At 41.6% G+C, this 15231-nt stretch overlaps 1 protein-coding gene across 3 annotated transcripts in view; it reads right to left on the bottom strand.

Annotated features, from left to right (window-relative positions):
- arhgap10 (Rho GTPase activating protein 10) overlaps positions 1-15231 on the bottom strand; it is a 199598-nt gene that overhangs the window by 98141 nt on the left and 86226 nt on the right. For all 3 annotated transcript variants that reach the window (XR_013497750.1, XM_078212380.1, XM_078212393.1), the window contains exons 3-5: positions 14860-14921; positions 2944-3015; positions 401-502 (exon numbers count right to left, since the gene is read on the bottom strand). Coding sequence is in view for 2 of the 3 variants with exons in the window: in XM_078212380.1 (XP_078068506.1) it covers positions 401-502; positions 2944-3015; positions 14860-14921 (236 nt within the window). In the remaining variant the exon portion in view is untranslated. The remainder of the gene's footprint in view (positions 1-400; positions 503-2943; positions 3016-14859; positions 14922-15231) is intronic.

Here is a 15231-nt window from a genome sequence, read left to right as displayed (position 1 = left end):
CTTGAAATTTGTCACCGTCTCCATGAACCATGCGGCAAAAATAGTGGGTGCCAAGTACGGGGTGGGACTTTGGGAGTCAGGTCTCTTGGCACTATCTTGTCTCAGGCACTGAGCCACCTTGCCTCTGTGAAAACTCGAGCCTATATGTCCATAACTGAAGACATTGTTCTACTGCTCTGGAAATATGACATTATGCAGAAGTGCTCTATACTTTGTTCAAAATACCTGCCAATAGTCATGCGAACTGAAACTCAGATGCACAACTAAAGAATAGTTTGTTAAACGCGTAGGTAACCATATCCCAAAAAAAATTTTCTTCAGCAAATAGCAACATTTAAAACTTCAAAATCAACCAAACTCCTATGGTAAAGTTAAATGTCTTTCTTTAGTAAATGTTTACCTCTAACAGCAATGTTTCTTTCTTCTTTGCTGACAAATTGACATGTTTTTCCAATATGCTGTAGTATTTCTCAGTTTCTTTGTCATACTTTTTCTTTTCTTCCTGCAAGTAAATAGATCAATCAGCAGAGGTTTCATCATTTATCATCATCATCATAATGGGATGTGGGTGTCGTTGGCAAAGCCACCATTTGCTGCCCATCCCTAATTGCCCTGGAATTAAACATTTGAGAGGAGAGTTAAGGCCCTAATATTGCATCAAAATAATTTTAACTGACATCCCACATAAAACTGCTGCAAGAACGCTGCTGGCATTTGACTGTGAAGAGGATGAAAGGTCAATTTATCAGAGAGACTTGGGATATGTCCAAATGAGCAAAGCATACAAGCATTTCAGAACTGCCTGTACACTAACATTGCTATTTGGATGACAGACAACATGTACTCAGTCTATTTGCTACACTAGATTGTAACTCCTCGGTGCAGACTGAAGCCTGTTATTTCTATCATTGATGCACATAAACAACAGCGTTCTTTCATAACATGAAATGAATCAAAATCTGTTCCAATGATTAATGGAAATTCCTCTTTTCCAAAAATACAGATGGACTACCTGACAATATGGCATGTAGAAAAGAGATCGGAAACCTTTTATCTTGTTTACAAACATATTAAAGGGGCACTATTTTCATGGTGAACATCTAAACAAGTGAAATTTTATAGAATACACAATATGTTAACTTGTATGTCACCATAAAGAGTGTTTTTAGTTCTCCTTTCCAAAACAAAAACAAAAAGTATACATCATGACCAGGATTCTCCGACCTTGTTCGTGGCTGCTCTGGTCCCACTGCTGTGAATGGAGATTTGGCTCAGTGCCAAATTCTCCCTTCTCACTGGTAGTGGTGGTGGCGCATACAACATCAGAGAAATCCATACCTTCAAAGCCTGTCCAGCATCTACAAGGCACAGTGTCAGGGGTGGGATGGAAACTCCCCACTTGCCTCAACAAGTGCAGCTCCAACAACACTCACACCATCCAGGACGGAACAACCTGCTTGATCAGCAGTCCATCCACCACCTTCAACATTTATGGCACATTGGTTAGCACTGCAGGCTCACAGCTCCAGGGACCTGGGTTCGATTCCCGGCATGGGTCACTGTCTGTGTGGAGTCTGCACGTTCTCTGTGTCTGTGTGGGTTTCCTCCGGGTGCTCCGGTTTCCTCCCACAGTTCAGAAGACGTGCTGGTTAGGTGCATTGGCCATGCTAAATTCTCCCTCAGCATACCCGAACAGGCGCCAGAATGTGGCAACTACAGGGTTTTCACAATAACTTCATTGCAGTGTTAATGTAACATTACTTGTAACTAATAAATAAACTTTACTCTACCACTGGTGCACTATGGCAGTAACATATACCACCGACAAGATTCATTACAGCAACTCACCAAGGCTTCTTCAAAAGCATCTTCTAAACCCACAACTTCTACCAGCTAGAAGAACATGGGCAGCGGGTGCATGGGAACACCACCACCTGCAAGTTTCCCTCTAAGTCACTCACTATCCTGACTTGGGACTTGTATTGTCATTCATTCACTGTTGTTGGGTCAACATCCGGGCATCCCCTTCCTAATAGCATTGTGGATAAACCTACAAGAGTAGATTGCAGTGGTTCAAGATGGCAGCTCACCAACACCATCTCAAGGGCAATCAGGGTTGGTAAGAAATGCTGGTCTGACCAGCGATGTTCATAAATACAAATAAACAAAAAGTAATCCTATTTTCATGAAGACAGCACCTCTGGCAATACAGCAATCCTTGAGTTCCACCTGTAGTGTTGGCTTAGATTATGTTGTGCTCAAATGGAAGACCAACAAAACCAGGAAAACATAATAATCTACAGTTTGTGTTATTTCTCAGCAAGTTCTACTGGTCTCCCACCAAAGAAACTGCAGGAGACCAAGAGAATCACAGCAAAATTTCAGGGCCTCAATGGCAAACAGCATAAACAACTCAATGAAATGACCAATCTAACATTTACCCCAACAATTTATCCATAATTAATATATTGCTGAATATTTTAAAAGATACAGCTCACTCTCATCTCCAACCCTACTCCCTTGCGAGATCTCTCTCATTCTTCCAGTTCCGGCATCTTACATATTCCCGATTTGCATCACCTCACCATTGGTGGCTACATCCTCAGCTGCATAGGCCCTAAGCCTGGAATACCTTCTCTAACCTCACTCTTCCTTTAAGACTTTCCTTAAAATCTCTCTTTGACGAAACTTTTCAACACATGCCCTGACATCTCCTGAAATAATTGGTGTCTGCTTTTATTTGATAACACCTCATGAAGCACCTTGAGAAGTTTGAGCATTTTAAAAGGTGCTATTAATGGAAGCAATTATTACGTTCTTTTGAACTGAACTGACTATAAATTTGAATAATATATAATTCCACCCTAAATCCACACACAGATAAATGTGAAGTTTTGAGAACTGGACTTCTTTGTACTATATTATTCATTGTGGAATTGTTACCTTCGCTGCTCCAATCTGATCCTTTCGGAATTTCTCCAGTGGTTTAATAAATGTTTCACGGATGTTAAGCATCTGAAAGAAAATATGAACATTCACACGAGGAGCATTTCTGTTTCAACAGGAAAAAAGCATGCATTGCATTCGAACTTTAATACAGATCCTGATGAGATGTTTACTTTTATTGGTAGATTATAACAACTTCACATCACTACTTCAGCACCTGTCCATGCTTCATCAAAATCATTCTCAGAAATCTGTAGCTTCAATTGGGGAGCATTTTTTTAAAAAAACATTAGGCGTACTTTGAAGATGCATAACTCATTAACATATGGCAAATAATCTTATCTACATTTTTCATATGATAGAACCTGTACAGTGCAGAGGGAGGCCATTCGGCCCATCAAAGTGCACTGACAACAATCCCATCCAGACTCTATCCCTGTAACCCCATGTATTTACCTTGTTAGTCCCTCGACGCTAAGGGGCAATTTAACATGGTCAATCAACCTAACTTGCACATCCTTGGACTGTGGGAGGAAACCAGAGCACCCAGAGGAAATCCACGTGGAGAACATGCAAACTCCACACAGTCACCCGAGGCCGGAATTGAACCCAGGACCCTGGTGCTGAGAGGCAACAGTGCTAACCACTGTTGCAAAAGCATTTTCTAACTAATGGTAAAACACAAATTCACACCCATAATTTACTATAACTTTACTCCCAATTTCAATCATGCCACTGAAGAAGACAACTAACAAAACGAAGCTCAAGATCTGCATCATCACGAGAGGCTATGCAGAGGAAGAGAGAAGGTAGAGATATGGGTAAATAATCTCAAACTGCTGTCAAATCTTCTGGCTGGGAGACTATTTCCTCATCTGACCTGGTTACAGGACAGCAGGTAGAATGAGGAGCTCAGAGGAGGAGATGGAAACAAAACACAATTTGGAGAAAAGGAAAATTATTTACTTCTGAAACCTTGGTCTGGATCTCATCCAGATGGAATGAAACTTTCATTATCACTATCAACAATAAGGCGTTGTGTGAAATGAAGGCAGCAAGCTTCGACCCTTTTCCCAGTGAATCTGGATGCAGAGTAAAACTGTTTACGATTCCACAGAAAAAGATAGTCACATTCTGGAAGGCCACTGGGGTAGCTGGTTTGAAAACACTACAATTTTCAATGGTGCAGTAACAAGCACTGTTCTGAAATTAGGATTAATAAATGCTACAAGAGAAGATCACCCTTGCCACGAGAAGATAAATCCACACAATTCCCTAAGCAAACTACAGCTAACCATAAAAGGAATATTTTTGCATAGGTTCATTCTTTCAAGGCAAGAGCTGACTGGTAATAAATTTAACGAGAAAAGCTATGTTATTCTCATGTTTTATAAGGATATTTTCTATGCTTTTTAAACTCCAACATTAAATTTGCATATCGTAGGTCCTTCCTATGAATCGGAATTGCTTCAGTAATAATTTTTCCCTTCTCCCTTGTCCTCCCCTTTATATTTTCTACCGCACTAAAATGTCTATTTTCCTGTGACTGGTGTACTTAAGAGCTTGAGATAATCTGCAGGTCATTTTAATTCTAATAATATGTTCATAATAAAAAGCATCACAATCTCCTTTATAGGTGTTGATGAACCTTCAGTGCATTTCCAGCAGGGGGTCAAGGAAGTTCACACCTCTCCCTGGTGGACTCACTCTACTCATCGAAGTGGCTCACCCTGTATTGGTCCTCACCTTCACCGGACTCTCATCTGTGTCTCCAACTACATGTTGGCATTTGATAGTGGCTACACTTCCTCTAAAAACCTCTTTGAAAGGGTATCCAAAGCAACTGAGGGTAGTCACTGGGTCTCCTACTCTCGGCAACTTGGGAAGTTCTATACTCCGTCGTGCAAAGACTGATTCCAGTGGACTGGGTGGACAAGATCAATCTAAGGTCCAACCATCTTGAAGGCAAGTCAGCACCATGTTGTGGAACACTTGGAGTTTGAGGAAACACAGCAGACACTGCATCAGGATCTATCTCCAGTCATCTTTACTTTTCTTGCCACTGAACCAAGATAGGTCAGGATGAGATAGTGAGGCAGACGATGCACAACTCTCCCTCACTATAATCCAATCCATGTCACATGCTGACTACTGAGGGTTATTAGTTTCCCAGTGGCAGTTTGCTGCCACACAAATTAGTGCTCCTGCCTCCCTTTTTTTCTGTCCACAATTTGGTTAAAATCAGTCCTAGGATTATGAAGCTGTGGCAGGCTGTGCAAGCTTGCCCCATGCTGCCCACCTCCTCTACCCCAGCCAAGCTCCCATGACACTCCCAAAAATATCTTACTTCCTGCCAAGTTAAACATCAGCCTTTAATTTCTACTGTGGACCGTGCCAATAAGCAAAACTATCACTAACTTAGCACATTATCTGTTATTGCATCCGAATCCAAACTGGCAATTGGGCAATACTGGGGAAAAGAAACAATTGGGAAAGCTCAACAATAAGAAAGAGTCTTTCTTCTCTTTCAGATGCATTACTTCAGGAGGTCACAAGCATCTTTGTAATGGAACGCTTGCTCGCTAATCCTGCCAGCTCCTTGACTCATTCACACCTTGAGGTCCAATTTATGAAGTACAAGGTACAATTTGGAATATTAAACAATTAAAGAACAACAAAGAAGAACAAAGAACAAAGAAAATTACAGCACAGGAACAGGCCCTTCAGCCCTCCAAGCCTGCACCGTCTGAACTAAAACCTCTACCCTTCCGGGGACCATATCCCTCTATTGGATATGGACCTTGTCATTTAAATGACGACGACTTGGATGTCTAAACTGCTTATAGGTCATGCCTGGCCTTAAGCCCATGTTATCTGAATCACAAAATCAGAGTGATTCATTTTATTCAGAGCTGGATTCTGTGTGGTGTGGGATTTTGTGGGTAAACAAAAACAGGTTATAACTTGTTTAAAGAACATTGGTAAATATTTATACATATAGTGGATTGCCAACTAATATTTTGATAAATATTTTTTTAAATTAATATGAATTTACTCAGTTCTTCCACTGAGAGTGATGAAACCATGCATACTCTGAATAGTAGTTATGCTTTAAATCCTTGCTCTGTTATTTTAATTAAGGCATTAATCCATGGGTTAACTCCTTCATTAAAATGGCAAAGAAATTTACACAAATACAAGGGTTATTAAGACTGCCAGTACATCAACTCTAAAGTGCATTTAGTAACAGAATGTCTTTGCACAGGTTTGGAAAAAGATTTTTTTAAGAACTGAAAATGCCACTTCTTAAAGTATTTCTTGAAAAAGGTGTTTTAGATTTTAATTGTTTCACTGGGATTCAGTCAAGTGGCTGACTGAGACAAACAAAATTTGGACATCCCCATATTATGAGGGATATGGAAACTATTGTGTGCATTCAGTCCGTAGGTTACAGCGTTTGGCAAGACTCTTAGCAGAATTATAAAAATTCCACAGCGAGGTCCAGATGTGTTCAAGGTCAGTGGGGACAATAACCACATGGAAAACCAGAACAGCTGCTTTGGGCTGCTGTCAGAACACGTATAACTGCATCGCACAATCAAATGTAATAATAGATTTCCAAAACTAAAAAGACTCTCCAAAATCAGCATCCTTGTGTGTTGGTATATCCAATTTTACATTAAAATTTTCGGTTATTTGTCATTTCCTATTTTTGCTAAATAGTTTTGTATTTACTAATATGCTTCAGCTTTATGATAGGTTAGCTTTGCTACAAAAGTGATTAGACTTCAAAACGACATCATTAGCTGCAAAGTCCTATAAGCTATCCTATGGTCATGAAAGATGCTATAGAAATGCAATTCATTCTTTCTCCTGACTAAAAGCACCGCATGAATCCCAAACAGGATTATAAATCTACAAATGTAAAAACAATTCAGACAGATCACTAATGACAACAGTCAGAAGTTTCCTCAGCATTTGTACCCTGACACCCACATATAATTGGTGTGTAAGCTAATTGTATAAGTTGAAGCTTCCATTTTAATACTTGACGATGGTATATGGTAAATGTCAGTAGTGTTTTCCTCAGGCCCTGACTGTGTGCACGCTGATTTACTCACTAGATTTGGGTGTGCTCCCATGAGATTGGGAGAATACCTGGCTTAATTTGCCATTCACAAAACGGGTATGATATATTTTCTGATGGCGAGTTGGGGAAGCGATGTCAAGACACCAGGTCTACATTTCAATTAACTGTCCCTCAATGCTGGGGAGGTATGACACATAATTGACATTTCAAAGCTCACAGTCTTATACATACGGAAATGTTTTTAAATATCCTTCCCCCTCCCCCCTCATAAAAACACATCTTATCTTGCCACTCCTTTCCCATAAACACCATGACCAATGATCTTAAACATTCACATCCAATGGAACGAGGGCAGTTTATCTCAACTAAAAATCTATGGACTACCGTATGGATTCAGTGACATAAGAAATGCAGCTCTTTCGGGAAATTCCTTTGATAAATACAATCCTTCTCATTGTTCTCCTGCTTAAAGCTGGTGTTTTTCCTTTACGATCAGGACAGCAATAATAAAACTAGTCCTCACCGGGTCACTCGACTGAAAACACATGTGACTAAGTGCAAGTTTCACATGGGAATTTTTGTTGTGTTCAGAGAAAGAAAATTGAGGATAATTCCCATGTTTGACTAAGGCAGTTATTTTGGTAGTTTTAACTGCTTTGTACTAAGCTTAATTCCCACAGATGCATCTATCAAATGCACAGGAGTTCAACGGTCAACAGCAGCATAAAGTTCTACTTCAATATCGTACCAGAATTTGCTGCAGCATGCCACATTAGCTAATTAGTAATGGCCATGGTTCAGTTGGTAGGACTCTCACCTGAGAAAAAAGGTTCTGGGTTCAAGTCCCTTTCCAGGGCTCGAGCACAAAAAATCCAAGTTGGCCTCCAGTGGATTACTGAGGGAATGCTGCACTGTCAAAAGTGCCGTCTTTCAGATGAGATGTTAAACCAAACTCCAACTGCCTACCTGGGTAAATATAGAAGACCCCATGACACAAATTCAAAGTAAGAAGTCTCACAACACCAGGTTAAAGTCCAACAGGTTTATTTGGTAGCACAAGCCACTAGCTTTCGGAGCGCTGCCCCTTCGTCAGGTGAGTGGGAGTTCTGTTCACAAACAGGGCATATAAAGACACAATCTCAATTTACAGAATAATTTTTATTTCATTATTTTGTAAATTGAGTTTGTGTCTTTATATGCCCTGTTTGTGAACAGAACCCCCACTCACCTGATGAAGGGGCAGCGTTCCGAAAGCTTGTGGCTTGTGCCACCAAATAAATCTGTTGAACTTTAACCTGGTGCTGTGAGACCTCTTACTGTGCCTACCCCAGTCCAACGCCGGCATCTCCATATCACAAATTCAAAGAGCAGGGGAGCTACTCCCGCTGTGTGAGTTGGACAGATTTTGTCTACAGGGAGTCAAAGTTGATGAAGGACAGGCAGGGAAGTGGAGTTATGGTCACAATTAGGTCAGCCATGATCTGGATGAACAGGCTTGGGGGACCAAATGGTCACTCCTGCTTCTATTTCTCATGTGATTTGTCCTGGCCAATACCTACCCCTCAATCACCATCACAAAATCAGATTGTCTGGTTATTATCAGTGTTGTATGTAGAAGCTTGCTACACACAAATTGGCTGGTGTGTTTCCTACATTACAATAGTGAGTACACTTTAAAAATATTTAATTGGCTGGAAAACAATTTGCGACATTTAGGGATTGTGTAAAACGCTATAAATACGCAAGATTTTTTTCCATCCTTCAGCTCGAAACAATTTTGCCAGAGGTGTCAAAAGTGTGGCAGCAATGAAACTTCTCATTGCCTTAGTGTAAAATAATGTATCTTTTTAAACAATGAGACTGAAGGACTGTAAGAAGTGGAGGACTGATGGAGAAGAGAGAGGTTAGAGGGGTAAAGCAAGTCGAATCAGGTATGGAAAGGTAAGTAAAGGGAAGGCAAGAAAGATTGTAGTAGAAGAGGGAGAGGGAGGAGAGAAAATAATTACATTTTAAAATTTAAAAATACCTAACAATTTGTTCTGTGAAAGAATGAGGCACCAGAGTTGAAATTTTTCCCTTGGTCGTCTGGAGGCCTTGGATGGCAATGTAGGAATAAAAATTGTCCTTGCTGAAAACCTTTGAATCTTGCTGAAGATAGAGATATGTTGCTGTTGAAGCTTTGCTTGTCAAATTTCAAATGATCACAACAATTTTTACACAGGAGAAAAGGGTGTGGATTGGTTGGCAGGTCAATGCCAACTGGACGAGGCATTGCTGCAGAGAAAGCAACAACTAACTACAGGTTCCCCAAATTCCTTATCTCTCATTTCCAGTGGCAAGTTTAATTGGTAAATGTGCAAATGAAGTAACTTCATGGAATTTCTGAGCAAGTTGAGTGTGTGATGCCATTTTTGAGGTCAATAGCAAAGCAGGATAAGCTGTCCAGAAACTAGCCATTTTCTCTTCCTCATCACAAATTGATGGCCATTTTACACATTAATAATGGCTAGTGCCATTAAACACAACATTATTTTGGCAGCAAATTCTGAGTCGAAGTATTAATGTGAATCTCAGAAGAGAAACTCCAACTGTACCAATGTTTTAGTTTCCCACATCAAGGCCTCTCCAATCCTCATTATGGATGACTTTCATGCTGAATTTATGCCACTGTAAATTCTACATGGAAAACTTCGAAAGCAGAAAAATCTCTCTGATTTAGATCCAAAGACAAATCTAGTACTGGAACAATTGTATAACAGGTCCATTGTAACTAAACAAAGCACCTCACTTGGAACATAATGCGCATTGCTGAAAAGTATTGCATGTTAAAACTGTCCAAGTCAATTGATCTTTATATTAAAAAGAGACTGCCATTTATTGAAATAGCACCTTCCATGTCCACAGGAAATCCCACAATGCTTTTCAGCCAGTGAAGTACCTTGGAATTCTCATCTCTGTTCTGTCGTAGCCAATTTGCACACTGCAGGATTCCACAAATCGTGGGCGGAAATCTCCCATCCTGCCCATGGTAGGTCTGGTGACAAATGGGTGCAGCGAATCTGGCAGGAGCCAAAAGGTGGTGTGAATACAATTTGCAATCATTTGCATCTCATGAATGCTCATTGAAACATCTGCCCACCAGCATCTGGTCAGGTCTTCCAATCTTGCGTCACACCAGCGGGAATTTACATCAGTGTCAAACCCAATTGCTAATGAGTGACGTGCACAAGGCAGTCCTCAGTTCATCATAGACCTCGAGGTGAGTGCAACAACTTTCTGCCATTGTGCTGTACTGCACCCGAGGCGCTCTTCATCATTCTGCTGGGGCAGACCAGTTCCTGCCCTCCATCTCCATGCTGAGCTGGTCTTCATGGACATCACCTTCCTGCTGGACCCATGGACTCTCCTGTGTCACCGAGTCAGGTCAGTATCGTGCCTGGAGTTGGGAAGTACAGGAGTCTCCTTGCTCCTGATGCTGCACACAGCAGTGTCTATCTGGACAGCACTGTGCTGTGGGGCTCCTGCAGCCACCACAACACAGATCCAAAATTCAACCAGGACGGAGTGCGGGGAGGGGGGGCAGTGAGGGGTTATGGCCTAACAAAGACAAGGGGGCAATGTGGAAGGAAGGCTATGCAAGGGCTGGGGGAAGGGCTCTCGATGGCAGGCAGAGGGGCATGGAGGTGCATGAGGAAGGCAAACAATGGAAGACAGAGGGAAGATTGAGGAGGGGAAGCTGGATGCCAACAAGGCTGCATGAAAAGCTCACAAACAAGGGAGGTCAAAGGGATAACACATCATTTACAGGATTGGGATGGATGAAGACTCCCAATGCGGTGGCTAGAGGTCCAAGTGGAGCATAGATGCTTCGCAAATGATGGGCTCGCGGTGGGGTGACTGAATCGACAAACAGATTTCCTCAAGGCTGCTAGCCTTTTCCCTCTGGACTGCTGACATCCTGCACAGTCTAGTGAAGACAGGTGGGCTAGAGCGAGTGATATGAGTGTGCTGGATATGTGTTTAAATATGGCGCCGGGACCTTCGAACCTGTCAGTTGAGCGTGTGCAGATGAATCATCTGCCGACCTGCCTGGAGATTTGGAGGGGACTCCCTTGTGCGTAGTTCATGAGCTTCTAAGTGCAGAATCTGACACGGGATCTTGCTATTCCGGTCAGTGGAACAGGCTCTGCTGGAGCTGCCTGCCATCATACTTCGTCGCAAAATGAGAGACTTCTGCTCAGCATGTGATAAAAGCCAAATAATTTGTTTGAGTGATGTCAATTGAGGGATAAATATTGGCTGGTACATCAGGGTTAACTCTTTATATTCACCTAAGGGCACAGGGTTGGTTTCATTCTCCATTAGAAAGATGGCATCTCCAGCACTGTACTGAATGTTTGATGCTCATGTTCTGGAACAAAGAAAATTACAGCACAGGAACAGGCCCTTCAGCCCTCCAAGCCTGCACCAACCATGCTGCCCGACTGAACTAAAACCTCCTACCCTTCCGGGGCCCATATCCCTCTATTCCCATCCTATTCATGTATTTGTCCAGACGCTCCTTAAAACTCACTATCGTATCTGCTTCCACTACTTCCCCCGGCAGCGAGTTCCAGGTACCTAACATCCTCTGTGTAAAAAACTTGCCTTGTACATCTCCTTTAAACCTTGCCCCTCGCACCTTAAACCTATGCCCCCTAATCATTGACTCTTCTACCCTGGGAAAAAGCTTCTGATTATCCATTGTGTCCATGCCCCTCATAATCTTGTAGACTTCTATCAGGTCTCCCCTCAACCTCCGTCATTCCAGTGAGAACAAACCAAGTTTCTCCAACTTCTCCTCATAGCTAATGCCCTCCATGCCAGGCAACATCCTGGTAAATCTTTTCTGTACCCTCTCCAAAGCCTCCACATCCTTCTGGTAGCATGGCAACAAGAATTGAACACTATATTCCAAGTGCGGCCTAACTAAGGTTCTATAAAGCTGCAACATGACTTGCCAATTTTTAAACTCAATGCCCCGGCCAATGAAGGCAAGTATGCCCTTTTGCCTTCTTGACTACCTTCTCCACCTGCATTGCCACTTTCAGTGACCTGTGTACCTGTACATCCAGATCCCTCTGCCTATCAATACTCTTGAGGGTTCTGCCGTTTACTGTATATTTCCTTTCTTTATTAGACCTTCCAAAATGCATTACCTCACATTTGTCCAGATTAAATTCCATCTGCCATCTCTCCGTCCAAGCCTCCAACTGATCTATATCCTGCTGTATCCTCTGATGTTCCTCATCACTATCCGCAAATCCACCAACCTTTGTCATCCCCAAACTTACTAATCAAACCAGTTACATTTTCTTCCAAATCATTTATGGAGTGTGATTTAAAAGTTTGACTCAGAAGGGCAGTATTATTGACTGAGCCTCAGCTGACACTGAACTGTTCAACTATTAAAATGGCAAAACTACACTTTACTCAAACAGTTGAACTCTGGAGGCTGCTGAGATTGCTCATTGAGTGAATGTACAGCAAACATTTTAAACAGTGAGGGTAATCATTATTCCACGGGCCACACCAAACTAGTCTAAGTTAAACAGCAGCACGGTTCACAGCAACTAATGATCAGAACAGAACAGGGAGAAGTTCCGTCATAAAGGCTATTTTAGGATTAACTAGTGAATAGATATTAGATAAAAATCAATCTCCAAAATAACCACGGTTTATTGCATCATGCAACATAAAATATTTTTTAAAGGTTTTAGTTTCTTCAAAAGATTTTCTCGTGGTTTTAGATAATAGTACTGCCCTCCATGGTTAATGCAGAAAGAAGTCAGCTCAGGTTTCATTCCCCAAGTTCATTTATCTCAGAGTGAGAAAATAGCAGCAGCACCTTAGGTGATGGGAAACTGGGGTGGGGCTGGGGGATAAAATCAGCCAAATTTCTCTCTCGAAAGGGCACCAGAGTGTGCTTGGTCATCAATCTGGTTGTCAACCTGCCCCACAGATAAATAATCAGCAAACACTCAATTCCCATTTCAAAAAACAGGGGGGAGGGAAACGGCAAGGGGGAAGGTCTGGACACAGTTTGCTCGAGCCCCGAAGTGGGCTGCAAGCCAGGCAGCCCAGCTTCATTCACATGCAATTTGCTATTGACCCAACCATGTTCTGCCTTGCCTCACAAGCAAACCTGAAGTTAAATTTAAATATTACTTGCCTGGGGCTCTTCTCACCCATGACCCACCTCCTGGCATGTCTGGGCTGACTGGGAAGCCTTCGCTGCTCACCTACTCAGGCCTTTTGACAGTGCAGTCAGGTTCCAATGACATTATTGAGGTCTGATCTGGATATTTCAAGACAAGCCCCCACTCACTGCCACCCTGGATCTGATCAAATGAGCAAGTTAACATTGGGGCATAGCAGAAGTAGCATGATCAGAGGGGGGAAATGACAGCCCTCATTTTAAGTGCACACCCTCCACATACAGATAAAGTTCCCAAGGGTTACAGGCACCTTTGTAGTTGTGCCCCAGCAAGAGTCAACACCTTCAGGAGCAAGGAGGGGTAAAAAAAGATGACGACAAATCGCTTTTAAAAATGCTGATTTATAAGGTAATTAAATTAAAATGAAAATCTGAAAGAGATGCAAGTTTAGCCAATTATGTGAACCAAGGCTCTAGGTTTTTCCCAGAACTGCTGCCGAAGTGGATTAGTGAACAAATTTCAGAAATCCATTCGGTAAGATCTAGAATGAAGAACAAAGCTTTAGCAGAGCCTAGAATTGTCGATTAGCCTAGGAACCTATCCAGCGCAGCCTGCCCTAGAAAACTCTGCGCCAACACTACAAAGCCAGAATGGGGTACAGTCCTGAGGCATTCATAAACTGGCCCAAAATACAAGCCACGGTTAAAATGGACATTGCCACATCATCCCAACAGGTACATCACTTTGAGTGGCTGAGGTCAGGAAGTGTAGCAGTATAATGTTGACATTAGTATAATGTTGTTCCAAACAGAGCTGAGCACAAAGCACTTCCACCCACCCCGTGACTTTCCTTTCCATGTCAGACACATGTGCAACAATGCTACAGTATAAACTGATCAAACCTGTTACGTGATTAACAATTAAAATTCTGATTTTTTTCCCCCCGTCTGTCCAGCAGGGAAACATTGAAAAAAATGCAACAAGTTATAAACAATTTGGCATGCATGATAGCCAATAAATAATGACTAAAGCATACAGGGTAAATAAAACTTGCAAAACAGCAGCTATTTGATGGAAGGACAGCAATGTAAAAACTAAACTGGAATCAATCAGCTGCATATAAACTCAGAATAACAATAATAGAGCAAATAGAGTAAGAAACTGCACTGACAAATAGCATTCCAGGTTTTAAATCACCAAACTTAAAAACAGATCTGACAACGAAAATAAATCAAATCACAGAACAGATCTCATGTTTAGAATCAGCCAGAAACAAAATGAAGGCAACAATGCACCCGGAGCACAACAGCAGAGAGAATTATTTAGTGGGAACTGTAAAAAGCAGACTGGAACTGATGCCAGCAACTAACAATGACCTTTGGCTCTTGGGAGATTTAGGAAGGAGAAAGGAAGAGTGTCCACATAAAGAACATACTGTACATGTTGTGGTGTAGTCCAATCAAACTTCCTGTTAATATGAATTTTGTTTTTGACAAATTGATCTCATCAGGATGCTGTGTATATAAATTAAGCAAACAGACATGATAGTTGCCAGATTGCATAATTGAAACATGGAAATACATATTTCCTTCTCCTCCCCCAAACAAATAACACATTTCTATTTACCGTCATTCTTCTTTGTTCCTCGAGGTTGTGTAAAAATGCTGCAAACTCCTGAAGTGAGTCATCTGGAAAGGAATTCCAAAACATGTTAAGAAATATTAATCTCAATGATTTTACAATGATACAAGTGAGGTGGTGCTCCTATTACAAAGAGCGTTCAGTGTCCCATTGTGCTGGGGGAAGTAGGTATAAGGCAGCCCTTCTAGCGCCTTTTAAGTCCAACCATTTATAATGATCGCATCATTTATTATCTTCTCACACCCAAAATACAAAGAAGTAAAATTTAAAATCAAATCAAGACATTGTGGGTACTAACATGGATAAAGAACCTCAGCCATTCAAGGTCCTTCTGGATAAGGAAGGAAAAATTCTTCC

This window comes from Mustelus asterias, chromosome 1 (assembly GCF_964213995.1).
Source record: "Mustelus asterias chromosome 1, sMusAst1.hap1.1, whole genome shotgun sequence".
Classification (NCBI taxonomy): domain Eukaryota; kingdom Metazoa; phylum Chordata; class Chondrichthyes; order Carcharhiniformes; family Triakidae; genus Mustelus; species Mustelus asterias.
The sequence above is the reverse complement of the archived record's forward strand: the minus strand, read 5'-3'. Positions and strand labels throughout refer to the sequence as shown.